This window comes from Lepidochelys kempii, chromosome 9 (assembly GCF_965140285.1).
Source record: "Lepidochelys kempii isolate rLepKem1 chromosome 9, rLepKem1.hap1, whole genome shotgun sequence".
In the NCBI taxonomy this organism is placed as follows: Eukaryota; Metazoa; Chordata; order Testudines; family Cheloniidae; genus Lepidochelys; species Lepidochelys kempii.
The window spans coordinates 54,897,056-54,912,883 of record NC_136388.1 but is presented as its reverse complement, the minus strand read 5'-3'; the positions used below and the strand labels follow the sequence as shown (position 1 = coordinate 54,912,883).

Genomic DNA, 15,828 nt, shown 5'->3' with positions numbered 1-15,828 from the left:
TCCAATTTTTCCACATCCTTCTTGTAGTGTGGGGCCCAAAATTGGACACAGAACTCCAGATGAGGCCTCACCAATGTCGAAAAGAGGGGAATGATCACGTCCCTCGATCTGCTGGCAGTGCCCCCACTTATACATCCCAAAATGCCATTGGCCTTCTTGGCAACAAGGGCACACTGCTGACTCATATCCAGCTTCTCGTCCACTGTAACCCCTAGGTCCTTTTCTGCAGAACTGCTGCCTAGCCATTCGGTCCCTAGTCTGTAGCTGTGCATTGGATTCTTCCGTCCTAAGTGCAGGACTCTGCACTTGTCCTTGTTGAACCTCATCAGATTTCTTTTGGCCCAATCCTCCAATTTGTCTAGGTCCCTCTGTATCCTATCCCTACCCTCCAGGGTATCTACCACTCCTCCCAGTTTAGTGTCGTCTGCAAACTTGCTGAGGGTGCAATCCACACCATCCTCCAGATCATTAATGAAGATATTGAACAAAACCAGCCCCCAGACCGACCCTTGGGGCACTCCACTTGATACTGGCTGCCAACTAGACATCGAGCCGTTGATCACTACCCGTTGAGCCCAACAATCTTGCCAATTTTCTACCCACCTTATAGTGCATTCATCCAGCCCATACTTCTTAACTTGCTGACAAGAATACTGTGGGAGACCCTGTCAAAAGCTTTGCTAAAGTCAAGGAACACCACGTCCACTGCTTTCCCTTCATCCACAGAACCAGTTATCTCGTCATAGAAGGCAATTAGATTAGTCAGGAAGGAAAAGGCCGGGGTCGAGACTGTCGAATCATGGAAGTCAACGAATGGCTACGCAGGTGGTGTCGGAGAGAAGGCTTTGGATTCTTTGACCATGGGATGGTGTTCCAAGAAGGAGGAGTGCTAGGCAGAGACGGGCTCCACCTAACGAAGAGCGGGAAGAGCATCTTCGCGAGGAGGCTGGCTAACCTAGTGAGGAGGGCTTTAAACTAGGTTTACCGGGGGAAGGAGACCAAAGCCCTGAGGTAAGTGGGGAAGTGGGATACCGGGAGGAAGCATGAGCAGGAGCGTGTGAGAGGGGAGGGCTCCTGCCTCCTACTGAAAAAGAGGGGCGATCAGCGGGTTATCTCAAGAGCCTATACACAAATGCACAAAGCCTGGGAAACAAGCAGGGAGAACTGGAAGTCCTGGCAAAGTCAAGGAATTATGATGTGATTGGAATAACAGAGATTTGGTGGGATAACTCCCATGACTGGAGTACTGTCATGGACAGATATAAGCTGTTCAGGAAGGACAGGCAGGGCAGAAAAGGTGGGGGAGTTGCACTGTATGTAAGAGAGCAGTATGACTGCTCAGAGCTCCGATATGAAACTGCAGAAAAACCTGAGAGTCTCTGGATTAAGTTTAGAAGTGTGAGCAGCAAGGTTGATGTCGTGGTGGGAGTCTGCTATAGACCACCGGACCAGGGGGATGAGGTGGACAAGGCTTTCTTCCGGCAACTCGCAGAACCTACTAGATTGCACGTCCTGGTTCTCATGGGAGACTTCAATCACCCTGATATCTGCTGGGAGAGCAATACAGCGGTGCACACACAATCCAGGAAGTTTTTGGAAAATGTAGGGGACAATTTCCTGGTGCAAGTGCTGGAGGAAGCAACTAGGGGCAGAACTCTTCTTGACCTGCTGCTCACAAACTGGGAAGAATTAGTAGGGGAAGCAAAATTGGATGGGAACCTGGGAGGCAGTGACCATGAGATGGTTGAGTTCAGGATCCTGACACAAGGAGGAAAGGAAAGCAGCAGAATTCGGACCCTGGACTTCAGAAAAGCAGACCTTGGCTCCCTCAGGGAACTGATGGGTAAGATCCCCTGGGAGAATAACATGAGGGGGAAAGGAGTCCAGGAGAGCTGGCTGTATTTTAAAGAATCCTTATTGATGTTATAGGGGCAAACCATCCCGATGTGTAGAAAGAATAGTAAATATAGCAGGCAGCCAGCTTGGCTTAACAATGAAATCCTTGCTGATCTTAAACACAAAAAAGAAGCTTACAAGAAGTGGAAGATTGGACAAATGACCAGGGATGAGTATAAAAATATTACTCGGGCATGCAGGAGTGAAATCAGGAAGGCCAGATCACACCTGGAGTTGCAGCTAGCAAGAGATGTTAAAAGTAACAAGAAGGGTTTCTTCAGGTATGTTGGCAACAAGAAGAAAGTCAAGGAAAGTGTGGACCCCTTACTGAATGAGGGAGGCAACCTAGTGACAGAGGATGTGGAAAAAGCTAATGTACTCAATGCTTTTTTTGCCTCTGTCTTCACGAACAAGGTCAGCTCCCAGACTACTGCACTGGGCAGCACAGCATGGGGAGGAGGTGACCAGCCCTCTGTGGAGAAAGAGGTGGTTTGGGACTATTTAGAAAAGCTGGACGTGCACAAGTCCATGGGGCCGGATGCATAGCATCCGAGAGTGCTAAAGGAGTTGGCGGATGTGGTTGCAGAGCCATTGGCCATTATCTTTGAAAACTCATGGCGATCGCAGGAAGTCCCAGATGACTGGAAAAAGGCTAATGTATTGCCCATCTTTAAAAAAGGGAAGAAGGAGGATCCCGGGAACTACAGGCCAGTCAGTCTCACCTCAGTCCCTAGAAAAATCATGGAGCAGGTCCTCAAGGAATCAGTTCTGAAGCACTTAGAGGAGAGGAAAGTGATCAGGAACAGTCAGCATGGATTCACCAAGGGCAAGTCGTGCCTAACTAATCTAATTCCCTTCTATGACGAGATAACTGGTTCTGTGGATGAAGGGAAAACAGTGGACGTGGTGTTCCTTGACTTTAGCAAAGCTTTTGACACTGTCTCCCACAGTATTCTTGTCAGCCAGTTAAAGAAGTATGGGCTGGATGAATGCACTATAAGGTGGGTAGAAAACTGGCTAGATTGTCGGGCTCAATGGGTAGTGATCAACGGCTTGATGTCTAGTTGGCAGCCAGTATCAAGTGGAGTGCCCCAAGGGTCGGTCCGTGGGCCGGTTTTGTTCAATATCTTCATTAATGATCTGGAGGATGGTGTGGATTGCACCCTCAGCAAGTTTGCGGATGGCACTAAACTGGGAGGAGTGGGAGATAGGCTGGATGGTAGGGATAGGATACAGAGGGACCTAGACAAATTGGAGGATTGAGCCAAAAGAAATCTGACGAAGTTCTACAAGGACAAGTGCAGAGTCCTGCACTTAGGACGGAAGAATCCAATGCACTGTTACAGACTAGGGACTAAATGGCTCGGCAGCAGTTCTGCAGAAAAGGACCTAGGGGTTACAGTGGTTTTTACCGTTGTCTTACCAAGAAAACTCCAGTTTTCCTTTCATTCTGTTAGGTTGTGTGTCAAACAAACTTCCATTGTGAGTACCCCATAGCTGTATGGTTTGTTAGTCACTGCTGTGATTTGTACTGCCCATCTGCAGTGTAATATAGCACCAGCAACTTGAAATTGCTCCCATTCTTTGCTGTTTCCCATTGCAATTGTTGAGTTGACATCAAAAGTGATGTTGGTAAATGGGGGGAAATATGGGGAATATGAAGGATTAAGGGAAAGTGTCTGTCATTACTTTAGTATCTAGATGACTAAAAGATGTTAATTTCATGCCAAAGTCCCTTCCTCCTTATTACAGCCTGAACACTAAACTATTTGCCTTTTCTCTATGGACCCGGGGGAGAAATATTCTGGTCCTTGAGAGAAGAGCTTCTTGCTAGCACTGTTTTCTTGTAAGGGACCCTGGTGGCACTCACCACTGTGTTTATTTTATTGACTTTTGAGTGGTGCTCCTTTCCCTGCTTATTTTTCCGCTGACATGATTCACATAGAATGAGGACTGCCTTTGTGACTTACACTTACACACTTTGGCTTGCTACAAGAGAGGATGCAGAATAAGTTGGGCCGTGAATAGAAGCAGTTGGACATGTCTGCCTGTGGTTGCAGTGCCCTCTATTGTAGTCCCACAGAAAGAGTGATGAGTGGGGTGCAGGACTTGAAAAGATGACCTTGTAGCCCAAAGACTAAGCATACCAGTTAGAGTAACAAAAAAAAAAATGTACCACCACTCCACTACCTCCCAAAGCCACGCCTTTCAAACTACACTCCTGCAGTTGTAACACTGACAGGTGGTTTTGTATTTTGTACATTTTTTTAAATGTAACAGTACTAAGCTGGTCAATTAGCAGAAAAATATATTTGACTGTATTATTCAAGAATTTTGCTAATGTTCATCAAATTGCTAATCTGCCAAATAGTATTTGATAGTTCTAGAGCTGGTTAGATAGTGAAATAAAAATATTGTTAAACAAATTATTCAACTAATAATTAGTGAAATTTGTTGAAAATATACTTATTGGCTTGCTCAACCAGCCCTACTCGTAAAAGCAAGAGATGTTAGATCTTCTTTCCTTGTCTTGCTTTTCTCCACTGCTACTTTGTCCAAGTTGTCTTTAGAGTCTGCTTCCTCATCTCTCACTCTAGGCTCCCTTATTTCTTTCTTCCTTCCACACCCCCTACCCCCACATTGGGACCTCTACCTTCTTTCCTTTTTTCTCCCCCTTCTCCCACATCCAGATCTCTCTGTAAATACACCATACTTCTCTTTTCTAATTTTTCCTTCCTTCTCTCATGCCCACCCTCACACCTATGCATGAGTTTACAAAAAGGACTTGGAATTTTTACCAGAGATCTAGTAGACAAAGATGCGAAAGGTATCCTTAGACCTTGTTCCCCTTTTTCCATCCCAGAGACTCCTGGCTGCTATATGAGTCAGTTGGGATGTCTGTTTTGTGCAACTTCTCTGTTTAGACAAGCTCTTTTTAACTGGAGGCAGGGCGGATAAAAATCAATTATTTTTTTAAAAAAAATATAAAAAATCATATTTTTTTTAAATTTGATTATTTTATTTAAATCGGATTTTTTGATAAAATGCTTTTTGAGGAAAAAACTTATCTAAAGATAGTTTTAATGAAGATACATTATAGCTCAAGGATATCTCATCATGTAATAGGGATTATAAATTCTAATTCTATAGTATGAGACAATATATTCATGTAATGTTTAAGAAAAGTTTTGTAAATGAGTTCTAATAGTTCATGGATTAGGGACCCAATCTTATGAGGTTCCACAGGCTTCTGTATAGATTATTTAGGTTAATCTTTCTATCTACCCAATGGGACTCAGTGCTCTCAGTCTAGAAGATACCATCAGAGATACTTAGTTTTGCAGTTCTCAGACTGTGGATTTGTGTCTCCAGAGGTAACATGCTTGTTAACAGCAAAAATGTTTTTAAATAAATAATTTATAGAGGTAAGAAATAACAGACCTCAATTCTACTGTCCCTCTGCAAATTTGTGTACACAGAGTCAATTACCCTTGCCTCTCTCTCGAAGTGCAAAGTTTCAAAAAGTTCAATGAATAGAAGATTTTTGGGGGCGGAATAGATCTGGACAAGGAGAAAAAGTCTGGAGATAAATGTGAGAAGCTAGGGATATATGCTTGTTTTCTTAAAATATTATTTGTTTGCTGTAGAAGAAAAAAATCCAGAATACTTAACGCTGTTGTTTTAGTTAAATAAAACAATTTAAATGTCTGTCTTTTGATGTTCTCCTCCTAATACAGCATGGCAAGAAAATCCTGCAAATATTAATGATTAACCTGTTGAGTTGGAGATAGTTCACCTCCCAATGACTTCATAAAAATCTGCTTCAGTTACCTTTGGTAAAAGAAATAACCAAACAATCATTCATTTTTTGATATAGCTGTAAAACTGATCTGAAAAGTTTTCAAAATAAATTACTGTTTAAAAATGTATAGTGTGTACCTTCTAAAAATGAAACCTAAATCTATCTCTGAGTTGTGAAGAAGATGTATTAAGGCAGTGTTTCCCAAACTTGGACACTGCTTGTTCAGGGAAAGCCCTTGGTGAGCCAGGCTGGTTTGTTTACCTGCCGCTTCCGCAGGTTTGGCTGATCGCAGCTCCCACTGGCCGCGGTTCTCTGCTCCAGGCCAATGGGAGCTTCTAGAAGCGGCGCAGGCTGAGGGACGTACTGGCCACCACTTCCAGCACCTCCCATTGGCCTGGAGCAGCGAACCGCGGCCACTGGGAGCCACAATTGGCCGAACCTGCAGACGTAGCTGGTAAACAAACTGGCCCGGACCGCCAGGGGCTTTCCCTGCACAAGCAGTGGAACAAATTTGGGAACCACTGTATTAAAGTAATAACAACCAACAAGAATGCACTTTTATGTAGAAAACCATGATTAAATCGAGTCTTCCTGACTAGTGATTTAAATCAAATCCGTTTGTGTGTAGGCTAGTGCAGGCCTTACTCTGCCTCTCCCTCAGTCTTGGTTCTTGAATTCTCCTCTCCAGTGAAGCATTTCGCTGCCTGCCTCTGTTACTAATCATGGCTTACCAGTAGCAGCAGAATGCTGCTTACCTGTTTTTTTATAGGTTTCACTGCATACCTAAAGAAAAAAAAATTTTTAAATAGACAATGGCCTTTTAAATATTTTATATGAGTATCTGGACTGTTTAGTTCAGATAAAGTTAATGAAGATTTTGTTTATGTTGTGGAAAGTTTGAACTGAAATTTGCGATAGTATCTTACTCAAAGGGCATAGCAGACCTAGGGCAGAGATTACTTTTAGAATAGTGATGTGACCCCAGAAGGGATTCTTAGCTTTTGAGTTCTCCAGACTTCATTTTGTTCTCTATTTTTTATTTTTCAAAGAGAGTTGATTGTGAAGGAAAGAAGATTTTTTTTCAAGTGAGGAAAGAAGTTCCGTTCATTTGGTTAATTTCAAAAGAATATTTGTCATGGAGCTATCTGGGACAGAGGCAAAAGTTTTGATTTTTTTTTTTTAATCCCCATCTTATTTTGTAATCTGTGAAGCTCCTAAAAGCTGCGATCAGTTCCAGAAAATTAAGAATCTATTTTGATAGATTAAGTAGTGTCATCTGCATATGTTGAGATCTTATAGGAGGAAGGTCTTATGGTGATACAAGAGATACATGAGTGAGCTGTTAGTTTAATTGCTGGTGGTTCTAGTGCTGTGTAGAACAGGAAAGAATATAGCTTTGTCTGGTACTTCTCCCATTATCTTTTTCCCAATTTTTTTCAAAAAGGGTCCATGAATACGTTCAGATTGATAACCTTGAAGTCTAAAGTCAGATATGCACAGGGAGCATGAATGTAAGCTTTCCTGCACTATCCAAGCCATGTGCCGCAACCTTGACCTGGTGGGTGAGATAGGAAAGTAGTTAATTCTTAATCTTTGTTCCTGGTACTGACTTAGACTGCCAAACATGATGTCAGTTGAGATGGTGGCTCTTGAAGTGTGTTCACTAGTTTTGGAATCAAGTCAGAATTCATTTCAGGCTGATTAATAGTAACAACTTCTGATCCTTGCTGACTTCACTCAGTTTTGAATTAATAAACCAGAAGTGAAAGACTCTATGTCCCATTACAAATCTCCTGAGCTGTGCAGTCCCCAAGTATCAGTGATGTAGTATTTTTGGGGGTTTTAAATAAGTGGTGTTGAAAGATTCCAGATTGATGGCACTAGAGTCCTCTCTTTATCCACAGCACAGGCAGAGCTTTCTCTTGTCATGCCTTAGCCCTGACGTTAGAATGATCATCCCTAAAGGCAAGCAAGTTCTTCACCAGCCCATTTGACTTTGACCTCTTTTTAGAAATTGCTACCAATGTCTTTTGTGAGGAGGACACCTGCCCATAGGGACTGGAGTGAGACCAGCTCAGTTTCACATAGACCGCAGAACAGGTGTCAATACTAACTTTCAAACGCTATCATCTTGTCAAGTTTGATTCCAATCCATCATGCCATTCAATCCTCCTCTAGTAGTAATATTTTATTAGGTGATTATTTTTATTTAAATACTGTTGTCACACTCTGTATTGATGCTTCATTTATAAATAATTCATAAAGAGTTAGTACATGATTATTAAATGTTTAATTAATTGTTATAAAGTGCAGCGAGTCAATAGATTGCTTTTAACTAGGGCTTACAGCCATCTGTGATAACACTTTCTACTGACGTGCTTTGAACCATCTATAACACATACTACTCATGTCTGCAGATGTTTATAACATCTATTAATACTTTATTAACCTATTATAAATAATATATAATGTACCCTTTACTGTAGAGTGTAACCGCAAATCAATCCAAGGAAGGGCGTGCTTAGTACGGGTGAGCTGTCTCAGTGTGCCCTGAACTGTTAGGGTCCCACCTGCTAGAATAGCTGGGATTTTTTTGGTGGGTTGGTTGAATTTTTTTTCAGCCGTGTAGTTTCTCTCCCATGCAGGTGGATAAACACATCCGACGGCTGGATGCAGACTTGGCACGATTTGAAGCAGATCTGAAGGATAAGTTGGAAGGCAGTGACTTTGAAAGCCCTGGAGGTCGAGGCCTGAAAAGTGCGTGAGTTATTTTTAATGTGACCACACTGTCTCGCTCAGTGCTGGAAAACCTTGCTGTAAAATACGCATATCCAGTGTAGAGCAGAAGGGCTGTGATGGAGCATACATTACTTTCTTTTGAAGCTTTGGTGTGTGTTTTTTTATTTTATTTAATGCTTTTAAAAAGTTTAGGTCATTTTGACAAGGTGCCACCATTTGGTGGGCAGAGGAAGAAAGAATCTAGTTTAGAGCCCTCTTAACCTTTCTTGCTGGAAGCTGGTCCCTTGCCTCGCTGAGTCAGCACATCCTGAAATAGTCCTTTCTGTAAGTCATTGGTTATAAGCACTGCTACAAATGAAGCTGAGTTGTGGTGGCAAAAGTGGTATCCACAGTCTGTAGCTCTTAAAACTTTGAAACTAAAGAGTCTACTCTGAGTTGAGCAAACTTTGCATCAGCTGTGCCTTGCCTTGAGAAGTAAAAGACATTGTGGTGGGAGAGGATGATTTTTTCATTAAGGAAAAATATTAATTAAAATAATGTTAGGATTTTATTTCTGACTTAAGAGTCCAATGTAACCTGATGACAGTAGGAAATTTTAAGCGTTAAAGGAAAATTCCTGTTTCTTTAATATAGATTAGAAATTTTAAATGGCAAAAAGCCAAATTAAGTACAGTAAACAATGAATGCTGTATAACTTTTCTCTCCTTTAAATTACTGAAGACATGGTTTTGAGGTCTGTTTAGTGGGTGCTGGTGATGGCATGTGTATGTTGCACCCTGATTAACAACGCATAGTCCTTGGATGGGAAGATGTTGAGTGTAGGGAGGTGGTAGAATCTCCTTCCTTAGAGGTTTTTAAGGTCAGGCTTGACAAAGCCCTGGCTGGGATGATTTAACTGGGAATTGGTCCTGCTTCGAGCAGGGGGTTGGACTAGATGACCTTCTGGGGTCCCTTCCAACCCTGATATTCTATGATTCTATTTTTAAAGCACTCTTTTACTAAATGATTCGTTGAATATACAGTACCAGGCCAAGTTCCAGGTGACTCGTGTGCAATTCTATTGACTTGTGTTATGGGGCTGAACAAGCTGCAATCCAGAACAGAAGTTGGCACTGTGTGTGATATAGTATGTGTAAATCATACATATTTTTAATATCCAAAGAGCCTTGTACATAAAGAGTCTGCAAAACAGAAGTTTAAAATAATAGATGCACACAAAAAAAGCATCCAGTGCTTTTTCTGGGGTGCCCTTAATTTGAAATAATTCTGGCTTTCAGAGGGACGAAGTCAAAAGGACAAGAGAAGTTCCCGGGGCCGAGGCAGGCGAACATCAGAAGAAGATACTCCAAAGAAGAAAAAACTAAAGGGAGGGTAAGAGATAAACAGTTACAGCTTTCATGGCTTTATGGAAAAGCTTTGTAAATTTATAAAATACTAAGTCAAACCTTCCTGGCCCTTTTGATGATACTTCCAGCTGAACAGTTTGTATTCCCAGAGCATTCTTCTACTCAGACTCCATTTTAAATATGTCCTCTCTTCACGCTTTCTCCTGGCACCAGTGTCAAGATATCTTTGAATTATTAAGTTCTCATACACTGAGCAAGGAGTTAATATGGCTGGAACAGTATCTGTATCTGAGGTGGCAGGAATGCAGTCTCCATTGCTTTCTGCTAACGTAAAGAAAAGTAGCTTAGCATTTTTGTGTGTGGCCATTTGTATTAGTTTACACTGAGTTGGCTTGCAGAAAATGGTGACCTACTCATTCTGAGGTATATTTGATGTTGCATCACTCTCCCAGAAATCCTGGGGCATTCTTGGAATCATTTCCTGGTATTCTACATCATAGGGTAGGTATCCTAAATAATCTTGAGTCACCTAATCCAGGACAGTGTCAATTTGAATGTTTTGAAAGTGATGACAAAAATAATTCCAGTTTCTTATAAAGCATCCTTAAATAGCATTACATGATACCATAAAAACATTATTTTAAAAATTATAAGGCTTGTATTGTTCCTGTTAATTTGTATAATGGTCTTTTCAGCAACTGTTTATATGCAAAATACTGCCAAATGCATGAATAAATGAACTGGAAAGATAAATATTGCATTCTTTCAGTTGTAGCAATCTTGGCTGTTACTTGAAACCAGAGTTCAAAATTTTCTGATAGAAATACGATTTTTAAGCTACTACTGAAAAGGATAGACACATTCCTGTTTCTAGTTGGTCATCAACTCAATTTTTCTATGCTTATCATTGCTATCTAAGTAGTACTCCCTTTTTTGTATGTATTGTATGCTGCAAATTATTCTTCCAGTTCTTTACATTAAACCTCATATAATTTTGCTTTGACCAATGCTTAAAATTATCCAAATCCATTTGTATTTTTAATTAATATATTTCCTAAACCTTCATAATTGATTTTAAGCTTAAGACATATTTAAAGCTAAATTTTCAAGTGAAACTAGTTATCTATGAAATATTCAGTTTTAAATGAGCAAAAGTAATTTGCTCTCACTGAATATTCAATAGTATTGTTTCTTCCACAGTTCTGAGTTTGCTGATGCCATCCTGTCTGTTCACCCCTCGGATGTCCTAGACATGCCAGTGGATCCCAATGAGCCCACATATTGCTTGTGCCACCAGGTGTCCTATGGAGAAATGATTGGCTGTGACAATCCCGATGTAAGTGCCCAAGATGAGTTATACCTCGCAAGGGACATAAAATGCAATAAGAAGAGGTTCTTTAAATACATTAGGAGCAAGGGAAAGACAAAGGAAAGTGTAGGTCCTCTGCTTAGCAGGGAAGGGGAACTAATAACTGATGACATCTAGAAAGCTGAGGTACTTAATGCCTATTTTGCTTTATTCTTCACTAAAAAGGTTAATGATGACAAGATACTCAACACAATTAATATTAGGAGTACTTGTGGCACCTTAGAGACTAACAAATTTATATGAGCATAAGCTTTCATGGGCTACAACCCACTTCATCAGATGCATAGAATGGAACATATAGTAAGAAGATATATATACATACAGAAAACATGAAAAGGTGGAAGATGCCATACCAACTCTAAGAGGCTAATTAATTAAGATGAGCTATTATTAGCAGGAGAAAAAAAATACTTTTGTAGTGATAATCAAGATGGCCCATTTCACACAGTTGACAAGAAGGTGAAATAGACTTAACATGGGGAAATAGAGTCAATTTATGTAATGACCCAGCCACTCTTAGTCTCTATTCAAGCCCAAGTTAACGGTATCTAATTTGCAAATTAATACCAGTTTAGCAGTTTCTCATTGGAGTCTGTTTCTGAAGCTTCTCTGTTGCAAAATTGCCACCTTTAAGTCTGTTACTGAGTGACCAGAGAGGTTGAAGTGTTCTCCTACTGGTTTTTGAATGTTATGATTCCTGATGTCAGATTTGTATCCTTTTATTCTTTTGTATAGAGACTGTCAGGTTTGGCCAATGTACATGGCAGAGGGGCATTGCTGGCACATGATGGCATATATCACATTGGTAGATGTGCAGGTGAACGAGCCCCTGATGGCATGGCTGATGTGATTAGGTCCTATAATGGTGTCACTTGAATATCTATAGTGGATGGGGGAAAGAAGTAGATGTGATATATCTTAATTTTAGTAAGGCTTTTCTACAGTTCCACACGGCATTCTCATAAGCAAACTAAGGATAAGTGGTCTAGATGAAATTACTATAAGGTGGGTGCACAACTGGTTGAAAGACCATATTCAAAGAGTAGTTATCAATGGTTTGCTGTCAAATGGGAGGGTGTATCTAATGGGGTCCAGCAGATGTCCATCCTGGTTAGTTCTCTTCAATATTTTCATTAATGACCTGGGTAGTGGAGTGGAGAGTATGCTTATAATATTTGCAGATGACACCAAATTCGGAGGGGGTGTGGGTTCGTAAGCATTTTGGAAGACAGGTTTAAAATTCAAAATGACTTTGACAAATTGGAGAATTGGTTTGAATTCAACAAGATGAAATTCAATAAAGACAAGTGCAAAATACTTCACTTAGGAAGGAAAAATCAAATGCACAACTACAAAATGGGGAATAACTAGCTAGGTGGTAGTACTGCTGAAAAAAATCAGGGGGGTTAGAGTGGATCACAAATTGAATATGAGTCAACAGCGTGATGCAGTAATGAAAAAGGCTAATATTCTGGGCTGTATTAACAGTATGTGAGACATGGGAGGTAATTGTCACACTCTACTTGGCACTGGTGAGATCACAGATGGAGTACTGTGTCCCCCACACCTTAGGAAAGATGAGGACCAACTAGAGAGAGTCCAGAGGAGAGCAACAAAAATGATAAGAGGTTTAGAAACCCTGGACTATGAGGAAAGGTTAAAAAAAAATGGGCATGTTTAGTTTTGAGTAAAGAAGACTGAGGGGGGATCTGATAACAGTCTTCAAATATGTGAAGGACTGTTAGAAAGAGGACGGAGTTCAATTGTTCTCCATCTCCACTGAAGGTAGGAAAAAAGTAATAGGTTTAATCTGCAGCAAGGGATATTTAGGTTAGATATTAGAAAAAACCTTCTAACTATAGAGGTTGTTAAACTCTGGAATAGGTTTCCAAAGGAGTTCATGGAGTCCTCATCATTGGAAGCTTTTAAAAACAAGTTAGACAAACACCTGTCAAGGGTGGTTTAGGTTTACTTGGTCCTGCCACGGTGCGGGGGACTGGACTTTAATTTCTCAAGGGCTCTTTCAGCCCTACATTTCTGTAATTCTATGAAGATGGCTTATATTTTTTGAAGGTACACTCTGTATATCTGTTCTTACAGTGCCCTGCACAACTTCACAGCACAAATACATTTGATGAAATAACCTGCATTAGTAGGCCATCCTTTCCTAGTTTTACATGTGCAAAATCCTAAGTGTCTCTCTTCTTTCTTTTTTTCCTGAACTGCAGTGTCCAATTGAGTGGTTTCACTTCGCTTGTGTGGACCTCACCACAAAACCAAAAGGAAAATGGTAAGTAGAATCATAGAATATCATGGTTGGAAGGGACCTCAGGAGGTCATCTAATCCAACCCCCTGCTCAAAGCAGGACCAATCCCCAACTAAATCATCCCAACCAGGACTTTGTCAAGCCTGACCTTAAAAACCTCTAAGGAAGGAGATTCCACCACCTCCCTAGGTAAGCCATTCCAGTGCTTCACCACCCTCCTAGTGAAAAAGTTTTTCCTAATATCCAACCTAAACCTCCCCCACTGCAACTTGAGATCATTACTCCTCGTTCTGTCATCTCGTAACACTGAGAACAGTCTAAATCCATCCTCTTTGGAACCCCCTTTCAGGTAGTTAAAAGCAGCTATCAAATCCCCCCTCATTCTTCTCTTCCGCAGACTAAACAATCCCAGTTCCCTCAGCTTCTCCTCATAAGTCATGTGTTCCAGTCCCCTAATCATTTCTGTTGCCCTCTGCTGGACTCTCACCAATTTTTCCACATCTTTCTTGTAGTGTGCGGCTCAAAACTGGACACAGTTCTCCAGATGAGGCCTCACCAATGCCAAATAGAGGGGAATGATCACGTCCCTTGATCTGCTGGCAACGCTCCCACTTATACCGCCCAAAATGCCATTGGCCTTCTTGGCAATGAGGGCACACTGTTGACTCATATCCAGCTTCTCATCCACTGTAACACCTATGTCCTTTTCTGCAGAACTACAGCCTAGCCACTCACTCCCTAGTCTGTACCAGTGCATGGGATTCTTCCGTCCTCAGTGCAGGACTCTGCACTTGTCCTTGTTGAACCTCATCAGATTTCTTTTGGCCCAATCTTCTAATTTGTCTAGGTCCCTCTGTATTCTATCACTACCCTCCAGCGTATCTACCACTCCTCCCAGTTTAGTGTCATCTGTAAACTTGCTGAGGGTGCAATCCACACCATCCTCCATTAATGAAGATATTGAACAAAACTGGCCCCAGGACCGACCCTTGGGGCACTCCGCTTGATACCAGCTGCCAACTAGACATGGAGCCATTGATCACTACTCGTTGAGCCCAATGATCTAGCCAGCTTTCTGTCCACCTGAGAGTCTATTCATCCAGCCCATACTTCTTTAACTTGCTGGCAAGAATACTGTGGGAGACCTGTATCAAAATCTTTGGTAAAGTCAAGGAATAACACGTCCACTGCTTTCCCCTCATCCACAGAGCCAGTTCTCTCGTCATAGAAAGCAGTTAGATTAGTCAGGCATGACTTGCCCTTGGTGAATCCATGCTGACTGTTTCTGATCACTTTCCTCTCCTCTAAGTGCATCAGAATTGATTCCTTGAGGACCTACTCCATTGTTTTTCTGGGGACTGAGGTGAGGCTGACTGGCCTGTAGTTCCCAGGATCCTCCTCCTTCCCTTTTTTAAAGATGGGCACTACATTAGCCTTTTTCCAGTCATCCGGGACCTCCCCCAATCGCCATGAGTTTTCAAAGATAATGGCCAATGGCTCTGCAATCACATCCGCCAACTCCTTTAGCACCCTCGGATGCAGTGCGTCCGGTCCCATGGACGTGTGCTCATCCAGCTTTTCTAAATAGTCCTGAATCACTTCTTTCTCCACAGAGTGCTGGTCACCTCTTCCCCATGCTGTGCTGCCCAGTGTAGTATTCTGGGAGCTGACCTTGTTCGTGAAGACAGAGGCAAAAAAAGCATTGAGTGTGTTAGCTTTTTCCACATCCTCTGTCACTAGGTTGCCTCCCTCATTCAGTGAGGGGCCCACACTTTCCTTAACTTTCTTGTTGCTAACATACCTGAAGAAACCCTTCTTTTTACTCTTAACATCCCTTGCTAGCTGCAACTCCAAGTGTGATTTGGCCTCCCTGATTTCACTTCTGCATGCCCGAGCAATATTTTTATACTCTTCCCTGGTCATTTGTCCAATCTTTCACTTCTTGTAAGCTTCCTTTTTGTGTTTAAGATCAGCAAGGATTTCATTGTTAAGCCAAGCTGGTCGCCTGCCATATTTACTGTTCTTTCTATACATCGGGATGGTTTGCCCCTATAACATCAATAAGGATTCGTTAAAATACAGCCAATAATCCTGGACTCCTTTCCCCTTCATATTATTCTCCCAGGGGAGCCTGCCCATCAGTTCCCTGAGGGAGTCAAAGTCTGCTTTTCTGAAGTCCAGGGTCCATATTATGCTGCTCTCCTTTCTTCCTTGTGACAGGATCCTGAACTCAACCATCTCATGGTCACTGCCTCCCAGGTTCCCATCCACTTTTGCTTCCCCTACTAATTCTTCCCAGTTCGTGAGCAGCAGGTCAAGAAGAGCTCTGCCCCTACTTGGTTCTCCAGCACTTGCACCAGGAAATTGTCCCTATACTTTCCAAAAACTTCCTGGATTGTTTGTGCACTA

General features: G+C 41.7%; 1 protein-coding gene across 6 annotated transcripts in view; it reads left to right on the top strand.

The window, feature by feature from the left end:
* The window catches only part of ING5 (inhibitor of growth family member 5), a 51,022-nt gene that overhangs the window by 30,175 nt on the left and 5,019 nt on the right, over window positions 1-15,828 (top strand). For 4 of the 6 annotated variants that reach the window (XM_073360430.2, XM_073360425.1, XM_073360426.1 and 1 more), the window contains 3 exons: window positions 8,344-8,455; window positions 9,715-9,808; window positions 10,984-11,119. In XM_073360430.2, coding sequence (XP_073216531.1) covers window positions 8,344-8,455; window positions 9,715-9,808; window positions 10,984-11,119 — 342 coding nt within the window. Of the gene's footprint in view, window positions 1-8,327; window positions 8,456-9,714; window positions 9,809-10,983; window positions 11,120-13,380; window positions 13,443-15,828 lie in introns of all 6 variants that reach the window. The other 2 variants (XM_073360427.2, XM_073360431.2) reach the window with 2 other exon arrangements.